This window comes from Cydia fagiglandana, chromosome 10 (assembly GCF_963556715.1).
Source record: "Cydia fagiglandana chromosome 10, ilCydFagi1.1, whole genome shotgun sequence".
NCBI classification, from domain to species: Eukaryota; Metazoa; Arthropoda; class Insecta; order Lepidoptera; family Tortricidae; genus Cydia; species Cydia fagiglandana.
In genome coordinates, this window is record NC_085941.1 from 15,208,129 (window position 1) to 15,219,896 (window position 11,768).

At 39.0% G+C, this 11,768-nt stretch overlaps 1 protein-coding gene across 1 annotated transcript; it reads right to left on the reverse strand.

The window, feature by feature from the left end:
• Positions 1-415: 415 nt before the first annotated feature.
• On the reverse strand, positions 416-3,789 carry LOC134668341 (uncharacterized). Its single transcript, XM_063525822.1, has 3 exons — positions 3,759-3,789; positions 2,624-3,491; positions 416-473 (listed from the first exon to the last, which is right to left on the reverse strand). Exons 1-3 carry the CDS (start codon positions 3,787-3,789, stop codon positions 416-418), a joined length of 957 nt encoding a protein of 318 aa, XP_063381892.1.
• Between the last annotated feature and the right edge of the window lie 7,979 nt (positions 3,790-11,768).

An 11,768-nucleotide genomic window follows, 5' to 3' on the forward strand; every position in this document is an offset into this window, starting at 1 on the left:
CGATTCGGGGCTTACATGGTCGTCACACATTGACTATGTATGTGACAAACTGTCAGCCGCTTGCTATGCATTGTCTAGACTCGCACCCACCTTATCTCCCAGCAACTTGAGGAAAGCATACTTCGGTTACTTTCACTCAATTTTAATTCAAGGGGTTGATTTATGGGCAACATCCGCAAATCGTGACAGGGTTTTTAAAATACAAAAGCGAGCCTTGCGCGTCATAGACCGAAAACCGGTAGACCATCCCGCTAAAGACATATTCAGACTTCATAAAATCCTTACCTTACCAAGTGTTTACATACTGACCGCTTGTACATACATTCGTAGTAACTTACATAACTATAAAACATACGGGCAATCTACCCAAAGACCTACACGCAGTCGGCACTTGTTGATGCCCCCATGCACACGTCTAGCTAAGGCTCGCGCGGCCCTCAGCGTTGCGGGTGTACATCTGTATAACTGTGTTCCTGAACACATAAAAAAACAGGATAGTAATGCCTTATTTACAAAAAAACTAAAAGCACTCCTTACTGACCTTGCGTGCTACAATGTAAACGAGTTTCTGCAAAAAGATCATTGATCCTAACACTATTCTAACCGTGTAAATAGAAATAAAATGATATGTACCTACCTATATACAATTTCATGCAATGTATGTAGTATTAACAAATTTTAATTTTAATTTTATTTTTGAATACGTTGTATTTTTATTTGACATGTAAATGAGATGTACATTTATCAATAAATCATCTGAAATCTGAAATCTGAAATCATATCATCGGCAATCGACGACAAGTACAAAGTAGCCGGCATATTTTGTGACTTGTCGAAAGCTTTCGATGTGATCAACCACGATCTTTTAATGAAAAAGTTGGCATGCTATGGACTGCAGGGAAGGGGACATAAGCTTCTAAAATCTTTCCTAGAAGACCGAACCCAGACGGTAGAGGTAATGACTGGTGGAAGAAGAATGCGGTCGGGGAGAGGCAGCGTGACAGTTGGGATACCGCAGGGATCAGCATTAGGAAACACCCTTTTTCTTGCATTTATAAACGACCTAGCATCAACCATAAAGGAAGGAGAAATCACTTTGTTTGCTGACGATACGACAGTAGTAGTTAAAGCACGCACGTATGATGAATTAAACCAAAAAATCAATATAATATGCGGCCAGCTGCAAACGTGGTTTTCGACAAATGGTTTGATACTCAACATGAACAAATCAAACGTAATGCTGTTCTCTGGCAGGTGCGTCTCAGGCGTGAACATTCAGTGCCCAATACCGATGAGTGACAAGTGTAGGTTCCTAGGTTTCACGCTAGACCCTACTTTAAATTGGAAACACCATGTGGACTCGCTGTGCGACAGGCTTGGTAGTGCAGTGTTCGCACTACGTAAACTAAAGCCGTTGATTTCCCGTGATGCGCTGAGGCAAGCATCATCATCATCATCATCTCAGCCTATATACGTCCCACTGCTGGGCACAGGCCTCCTCTCGAGCGCGAGAGGGCTTGGGCTATAGTCCCCACGCTAGCCCAATGCGGATTGGGGACTTCACATACACCTTAGAATTTCTTCGCAGATGTATGCAGGTTTCCTCACGATGTTTTCCTTCACCGAAAAGCGACTGGTAAATATCAAATGATATTTCGTACATAAGTTCCGAAAAACTCATTGGTACGAGCCGGGGTTTGAACCCGCGACCTCCGGATTGCAAGTCGCACGCTCTTACCGCTAGGCCACCAGCGCTCTTACAAAGAGGCAAGCATACTTCTCCCATTTCCACTCGCTTATGACTTATGGTGTGATTCTGTGGGGCAACTCAACTGATGCTGAGAGAGTGTTACGTATGCAAAAACGGGCGTTGCGGACAATGCTCGGTCTTAATCAGAGACAGTCATGCAAAACCTCGTTTTCTGAACACCAAATAATGACACACTACTCTCAGTATCTTTTCGAGGTAATTATGTACACACGGAGAAACCTAGGACAGTATAAGCGAGTAGAAGTGATAGGTAAGTGCCTACGTAGTACGGGTAAACTCCGGACAGTGCCGCGTCGCACAGTACTGCAAGCAAAAAACGCACGAGTCATAGGGCCGACATACTATGAACACCTACCTGTCGACTTGAAAAAGGAAACTAATGAGGAAACGTTTAGACGCAGACTGAAGAGCCTTTTGTTGGAACAGGAACTTTACTCCGTCAAAGAATATATACAAATAATTAAATAAATATTGAACATAGTTAGTTAGTGGACATTGATGCGTACTATTATTATTATTGTGGTGTTGTGGGCCTTTGAGTGTCGCATCGACCAGCATTGATCTATTGTGACGGCCCTTTAAAGTTCAATACTAATGCCCGTTGCATCCAGAAAGTTCCAGACTCTTTGGGCCGTAATGTTCTGTACCTCATAGGGTTGCACTACGTGTCGCCCTAGGTAGGTACTTCTTTTTGACATTAGTGGTCCACAAGAGCAGAGAATGTGCATTGCAGTCTCCTCTGACTCCTGACAGAACCTGCATGTCGCATCTTGTTTCTTCCCAATTTGAAACATATGTTTATTCAACTTACAGTGTCCAGTCAGTATTCTGGTCACCGCGCAGGTTTTGTGCCTTTTGAGTCCTAAAAGCTCTTTAGCAGTTCTGCTGTTGAACCCTTTGATTAGAGCTTTCGAGTGTTCTTGTCCTTTAACGAACTTCCACCACTCGGTTGCTCTCGTTTTTTCTAACTTGCTGAGCAGAGAATATGCATCCCGTTTTGTGATTCCACAGAACGGTTCTGGGCCGACCAGGGGTGTGTCTGCGCCCTTTCTAGCAAGTTCGTCCGCTTCTTCGTTTCCGTTAATGTCGGAGTGCCCTGGTACCCATCTAAGTGTGACCTTGTTGGAGTTAGCCAGTGCATTTAGGTTTGTTTTACAGTTCTGGACTAGTTTTGAGTTTGACTCAAGGGATTCTAGTGCCAGCAGAGCAGCCTGGCTGTCTGAGTTGATGTAGATATGCTGGTGTCTTAGGTTTCTATCCAGGTTGATCTCCGCACATTTGTTGATGGCGAAGACTTCTGCCTGGAAGATTGAGGCCTGTGTGCCCATGCTGACGCTAGCTCTGAGCTTAGGTCTCTCACCATAGATCCCACATCCTACATCATTGCCTTTTTTGGAACCATCTGTATACCAAACGTGGCTTCCCTCTTCGACGTACATTTGGTTGTTGATCCATTTGTCTCTAGGAGGTATTTCTACTGTGTACAGTTTGGTGAGATGACATTCGGTGTGCGTGTCATCAGTGGGCATGCTAAGGGTTCTATTTGCAAAAACCCAGGCCTTTAGATTGGCTAATGCCTGAGAGCGCCATTTTGGCCTGTTTAGCGTGCATATTCTGTAGACGCACTGCTTGGCCTCCTTTTGCACCTGCAGGTGGAGTGGTATGATGTCTAGCAGTGCATCTAGGGCCGCTCCCGGTGTCGAGGAGAAGGCGCCTGTTGCTGTTAAACAAGCCGTGCGTTGCAGGCTGTTTAGAGTGTCTATTGCTGTCTTTTGGTTGGTTTTGTTACACCAGACTGCGGAGGCGTAGGTGACAATTGGCCAAATGAAGCAGGAGGTCCCAGGTTCGAATCCTGGTAAGGGCATTTATTTGTGTGTTCATCATCATCATCACACAAATAAATGCCCATATACAAATATATACAAGCTCTGGTAAGGGCATTTATTTGTGTGATGATGATGATAAACACACAAATAAATGCCCTTACCAGGATTCGGACCTGGGACTGCCTGCTTCATAGGCAGGTTCACTATCGACTAGGCTAGGAGGCCGTTTCATTGATAGATTGATAGATCACAATTTGTAATAATAAAAAAATTTAAAATAATACTAAAACTAAATATTTTCGAAATTAATTTCTTGGGGTTAGATATGAGGATATTGGGTATTACTTGAGGTATATTTTGCAAAAAATAATTCAACGGCTTCGTATCTGGAGGAGCCCAAACTTGGTATGTTTTGAAAATTATTTTTATTTTAATTAAATGCAAGTGACGGAAATATAATAATGTGATATATTTTTAGAACCGGCTCAAAACGCCCTTTCATTTAATACCACACACGATAGGTTTCTGAACAATTTTTTTTATTTTTCCGTACAAAAAAAAGATGACGTCATAACTCCTTTCCGTTTGTTAGTTTTTTTTGGTGCTACGGGTCAAATTGATTCAAATGGCTTAAAGATTAACCGTGCCGATTTTCATACCTTTAACACCATTTGCAGCTGATTCCCGAATTTCAGGCTGTACCGCTATCACTATAAGTACGTACACGAGTTTAGAATTACTGTTAGGTTTCACTCAGTATTCATAAAGACCTAATTAGCACCTAGGTGCCATTGCTAATTATTTGCTTATGTCAAGGCTGCAAAGTGCTCGTGAATTAATATCACGTGTATTCAAAAAATATTTACAAAGGTCAAACGACGAAATTGAATTACGGACTATTGCATTAATCGATAAATGGGGTGAGTTGGGTGAAATTTGACTTTCAAACCTCGATAAAATTTTATTTTTACAAGTGAAAACTGAATGGTGTATATAATAAGTGGTTCGGACGTTTGTATTTTATTTTGAGTAGTTCCATTTCATAACTTTGACGATAAAGAGGAAAACCCACCTCACCCCGTAGTGCCTCGTATTTGGGGTGAGAGGGTTTTTCATACAAAGGTGATTTTGGAAGATTGTTGGATCGATTCTTTTTAGGGTTCCTTACCTCAATAGGAAAAAACGGAACCCTTATAGGATCACTCGTGCGTCTGTCTGTCTGTCTGTCTGTCCGTCTGTCACAGCCGATTTTCTCCGGAACTACTGGACCAATCAAGTTGAAATTTGGTACACATATGTAAGTTTGTGACCCAAATACGGACATGTAACGTAAACAAATGAATTTTAAACATGGGGGCCACTTTTGGGGGGTAAATGAAAAAAAAAAAAAATCAAACTATATCATATTACATATCAAATAAAAGAGCTTATTGTAAGAATTTCAAATATATTTTTTTTATAATTTTAGAATAAACAGTTTAGAAGTAATTAAAGAAAATAGGCAAACAATGACCATTCCCCCCCACTTATCTCCGAAACTACTACGAAAAAATTTCCGCGCTCGCTTCGCTCGCGTTTCTATTACTTTCTAAGCTATGATAAAGGTGACATTTAGGTGGCGACTGCAACAGCATTAGGTACTCTGTTGCAACATTACTGCTGCGGCACTGTCAATTTTCGTGATAAAATGATGTGACTGATTTCCATTCTCAGCTGTAATGCGGCAATGAACTTCTCTCAATTTACCAAAAAATCTATGTAATCTTGATGACCCTAGGGAGAGGGGGCACCTAGAAATGCTTAGGGCATCAAAATATCTTAATCCGGCACTGATTGTCAAAAATTGTGTAATATACGGAACCCTTGGAACGCGAGTCCGACTCGCACTTGGCCGGTTTTTTTATTATGCGTATTACTATAGCCCCATTTTAAATTAGAATACATTATTTTTGTAGCAGTAGCCTTAAAATCCCTTCTCACCCCCCTCTCAAACCTTCTCTCCCCATTCATAACCGAACTCTCCCCGCGAAACCTACTCACCCCGTTTTACGGTAAACGAAGACTTTTGTCAAAATCGAAATGAACGAAACAGATTCTATACCTGTACAGGCCGCGTAGCCAAGATGCCAATCGCTTACGCTTCGTAGCGATCGAAACGCAACTGTCACTGTCGCGCTAATACGGAAGAGTGATAGAGAGACGTAATGCTTTTCGTTGTCGAAGCGATAGCGATTGTAACCTTGGCTAGGCCGGCAGTGCATAAGTTTTGTGTATAACTAATCTGAATTTGTAAAGATGAATAAATATGTTTTATGTTTTTTAAATAGCTGAAAAGTTAAATCAAATAATATTGCCACTTTTATGATGGATGGTGGTGTGGTGAAAACTTTTTTTTCATAATTTTTAACACATACCCTGCCCCCGACGCACAATACACACATGTGACATGTGCGTCTACCGTCATATAAGTTTGTTCCTAGGCCACGCCCCCTGGTAGTGAACGCGCTATACTATGTTACAATATAGGTAAATTATGAACTAAAGTTTACCTAGTTACTTTAGTTTATACATTTTAGTTAGGAGAGATATTTAATATTTAGTTTTAGTTGTTAGTTTTAGGTTTTGTGTTAGTAATGTTTTAACATTGTTGTATATGGAGGCTTGTTATGAAATAATTGAATCAACATTTTAGTTTGAAATTATGTTTTTAATAATTAAAGTAGGTTTACTTCGAATAAAATGCCGATTCCAGGGTGACAAGACAACACACATTTTTATGGTTTATGGCGGCCGTACAAAAAACACTTCTTAGACTGTTGTATTAAAAACTCCACCCAATGTTGTCTTGGAAGCTCACGTCGAACCTACTCAGTAACTTTATGACTTTAGAGCACACGAAGTGCTCACGTTTCTCTGGGGGAAGACTTAAGTGCATTTACCTTATCTCTGAAATAATTTTACATGACACAAATATATTTATTCAATTTTACATATTATGTATGTATGTATAAAACTTAACAAACTAAAACCCGTTCTGAGCCATGCCGGGTCCAAAGGTCCCCATCACACTAGCAGCGTTACCCCGCTGTATGGCGATAGAGACCTGTTGGACAAGCCATGACTCAGAACGGGGGTCATTCCCCTTTTCTCTGAGGCGCTTTCCAAGTTCCCTGAAAAGCTCTCGTGCCTCCCGTCCCCAGGGCCCAGCTGTCTCGACATTACATTTTACATTGGATTAAATTAATCATTCCTTTGATATTAGAAATATTGAAAGCAAGCAAATGATTCAAAACATGAGATTATTTCATTGTACGTTTATTTAATCTAACCCTTAACTCTTAAGCAAAGGACCTATTTATTACGTATACGTATTTCAGTTTAAAAAATTCGCAGATTCAAGGCAAAAATGTCTTCCCCGGCCCGGTCTGGTGTGAGTCATTTTTTATACTGTAGCGGGATTACTGCTGCTGCGGCGTGGATGCTACCGCTGTAACTGTCAATTTCATTCACGAAATTACGATTAGAACATTCAATCCAGTTCTCATTTTATATAGGCAATTGACAGTGACAGACTTGGACCCGGGTATGTCCTTAAACTACGTCCAAAAAAGTGGTATGGGCACTGTGAATGACATCTCGCTTTGTGTGGTGGCACAGTACATAAAAATGTTACTATGTTACCGTCGCAGCTCTGATCTAAGTAGAGCAGAACCCAACTGGGGAAGTACCCTCCACCTTTCATAAAACTGCAGTCAAATAACACTATTCATAGTGTTGTGTTCCTACTCGATTAATAGTATTAGTAGTAGTAAATTTCACTTTATTGCACACAACACAGGTTTACATAATATTTACAGAAATAAAGGTACAAAGGCGAACTTATCCCTGCATATTTCTACGCCGATAGAGGCAGAATATGACGCACTTATTGTAATTTGACCATCATTGTACTACCATATTCTAAGAAATAAACATTTGTGTTTGTATTTGTAAGGGATCTCTTTCAGCTAAACTTCGAGTAGATGAGGGGAGAATGCAAATTAGATAGACAAACTTAAATTAATTTTTATTCTTTGTTGCTATTTCTTAGAGTGCGTATTTTGTGTCTAAATTATCTATGGTAGAACAGAGTTCAGGTTTGTCTTTAATTTAGCCTGGGATGAATAATAAATTATCTTGAAATGATTTATACTCTAGAATATGCATTGTTAAAAGTGTCTGAGAGGTGCTTCGCACGAAGTTTCCTCATTATAATTAAGTAAACAATGTTAAATAGGATTGTACCTACTTACTTAGGTAGGTATTATTTATTTACACTTTAAAGTAAGGCGTTGTATTACTGTAAATTGGGGCAGGTACTCGTATTTATGATACGAATTTCTATCGACCGAACTTTAAATATCTAAGTACCTAATGCAACCCAGTTTTCAGTTTTTATTGACTCTTGAATGTACTTACAAAAGTAAATTAAGTAAAATGTCCGATACACTTTATATAATTATCTGTTTTATGAAGTGTCTCTTTACGTGAAATCTAAGCATGTAGCTACTTAGGTTTTAAACGTTTGCCTATCAATAGGGCAATACAAAAGGTGAAGTAATACTGATGTTCGTTACTTAACCGGGATTCACCGGGATTAACCGGGAGGACTAAGCAGTTATTTTTATCTTTGTGCTCATTCATATTCTTTAGAGCCCTAGGTCCGCTTGGCAACGTCCTAAAAATTGACAACGGTATCTAGGTATCACTCAAAATCAATATCGATTTTCATCAATACAACAGCCATCGGAACTTCCATTACGGATTTGCCTTCAACAAAGATTTACTAGTAAGTATTTATTGGAATTCTTACGAGCACGTTTTGAAATCCGCACTCATAGTATTTCCAATCGTCCATCGTATTGTCACACAATAAAAATATTTATTCCGTTTAATTTTGCAATTATTAATAATTGCAACAAACAATTTTAATTAAACAGTGCCACTATTACATAAAAAGAAAATTAATGTAGGTAAGAACATAGTGTTTTGGTTTGATTTTCGCATACGTTATCACTAAGGCATTAAGTGGCTCATATCTCAGTCGGACGGCACTCGGCGCGCCATTAATCCCCCACTACACCTGACTAATCAATCTTCTGCTGATTTCTCACTCTCCACACAGTGTATAAACTCATGCAGTAACGAAATAGCCTAGCCTAGGTTATAATCGTCCGACTTTTAGGTGTTTGAAAGCCTGGATAGTTTTGTTTAGGTACTTACAATGTGCAAAGTAGCGGTAACAATAAGTGTGTTTGTTGCCTAGTTCTTTCATCCCGCCAAATGAACCCTTTGAGAATGTTATAGGTACTCACTCGAATAATACGAATTCTTAATCATAATACTAATAAAAACGACTTTTATCTTGACCTTAACTCATAAACAGCTGCCAGGTGCCTACCAGGACCCAGTCATAATGATTGTAAGGCACACTTATTAAAGGGACTCTTGATTGCATACCTTTTTCCAAGACTAGCTGCCGTATTCGAACTTCAAGATATTCACAAGAGACGACACGTACTAGATCCATTCTAGATACGTTATAGTTTAGATATCAACTAGATCTTTTTTGCAGCGCAATTCGGGCAACCAATGTCACTTTTACGTTAGATAGAGTAAGATATCTATTAGATTTGGATTAGATCTCTAAGTCATATCCTGTGGAAATCGTTCAAGAGTATCTCCAGAATCGCGCAAATGTCAAATTTGACAGGTTTGATCTTAAACATATCGTTATCGTATCTTGGTGATGTCTAAAAGATGTCTAATAGATGTCTATTTCATAATCCGAATCGGGCCCTAGCTCTATACTATATAGCTATATACTCTATAGTATAGCACTATACTATATTGACGCATAAAGGTAATTACTAAAATACCACCATAAAGAATAATTGTAGCAATAAGATATCGACCAATCTTGATACTGCCCTTATCCAATAATATAATCACGATTAGTAGTAATTTAGTAACCACATAATTATAACGATTATAATTACATATATCTAAGTACCTATAATTTAATGTTGAAATCTAACTTATGTAACATCTTGAAATCCCAGGCGCCTTGCAGCACGTTGAAAATGGTGGCGTCTGATATACCTACACATGAATGCACTTGTTCGCAAGAGTTATGGCAATATGTATCTACTTATTCTTGCTCTGTGCCAGAATAATACGAATGTTGTATAATGTAACTTTGAGATGTCGAGTAGGCAAAGAATTTAGTAAATGAAATATTGATTATGATATAGTAGTAAGTAAGTAGATAAATATAATAAAGTTTAACGAGCATTGTCGCACAAATCGTTGTTTTTGATAATTTTAACAATTGTGTTACCTAACATTCGGAGTGCCACTGATTAAATCAGGCGTAGGTATAACAAATTAGAGAGAGAAGTACTTTCATCATCATTATCAGCCTACTTCCGTCCACTGCTTGACATAGGCTTCTGCTTCTCCCATGGCACGCCACTGAGCTCGGATTTGAGTTTTTTTTATTTCCAACCGCTGCTAGCCACTCTACGTATGTCATTACTCCACTTAAATACATACTTAGCTGGAGGGCGGCCTACACTACATTTGCCAAGAGTGGTGGTTTCCTCTTTACACTCCTGTCTAAAGATTGTCGGTTTTGCTATATATTATGTGATAGATGACATATAGCTGTACCCTACCTCCCTAAATGGGGTTGGCCGGTCGAAGTATTAAGCAGATGGCGCCATCATAGCTTGCCCTGTCAATCCCTAGAATTGTGTCAAATTTTTGTTTTTTTAATGCCCTGGCTGCCTGCTCTTTAAGCCAAATCTCATAGAAAAAGGGGCAAGCTATGATGGCGCCATCTATGCAAACCTTTGACAGTTGCCAACCCCATACAGCACGTTAGCACGTCAGCACGTTAGAGTTCTGTTTAGAAGGTGCACTGTGATTTAGATTTGTTAAATTGACGCGGTAAATGGCGCGGAAGGTTTCGTGATGACTGAATTGTAAACGAGAATTTCATGTCATGTGTACTGGAAGCCATTAATGGCCGTTCTAAAATCTCTATCGCCTGGGTACTCGATTTATTCAACATCGGCAGGAAAAAAACGACCAATAAAAGTTTAAGCAAGATTTTGAAGCAAAAATTTACCTGTCAAGTTTGTCTAGTCAATCTTAATTACTGATTATAAGATTATCCTACTGTTTCAAGATCAGTATCGATATCATTTATTATTTTAGACTCGTGACTGATCGATTTTAAATGAATCGAATTATAGAAACTAGCGTCAAAATACCTAATTATTTGTCAACGTTTAGGTGAATTGACATACGAGTCTACATTTTAATTAGGGTTCCACGTAGAGGACATCGGTTATTTATCAGGAGATATACTTACGGCGCGATTCGGGAAATGAATAAGATATTCACTAGATATGAAATAGTAAAGATATGTGACGTTCCACGGCAAAAGGTACCATTGCCCCGGCTGAATATTGCGTAGTGGCGTTAATAATAGCGTTAGCGCCAGCCGCCATAAGGTACCTTTTGCCGTGGAACGTCACATATCTTTACTATTTCATATCTAGTGCATCTCTAAATCATTTCCCGAATCGCGCCGATATTCTTATTATCTATTCATCTATTCATTATAATGACGAGAAGGTATAATCAAATTATTATTCATAATGTATGTACTTTGGTGAAATGTATTATGGCCCACTCCACTACTTATAATAGTTATAATAAAACTTTGGTATTTACTTAAATACCCTACCTACTTATCATCACAGAATATTTATGTGGTATATTTTACAAGCTTTGCGATGTCACGAGTTTGACAAAATCCATGTACAATTGCGCCCCAGCTAATGTCGTCTCCTGACACAGTTCGTTGCCTTTAACCTATTTCATTTTTCTCGGGCCGTTAACTGCAGACTTATCTACACATAGTTAACTCTGGGCCTGATTCGGATTTTGAAATAGACATCTATTAGATATCTTTTAGACATCACCAAGATGCGATAACGATATGTTTTTAAGAGCGCTCTTACAAGAAAAGTCGAAATAATGCAAAATTGATGATACTAGTCGACGAAATTCAGGACTTTGTGCTCATTATTAGAAGCAATGAATGCTTGTTCCAGTAAAAG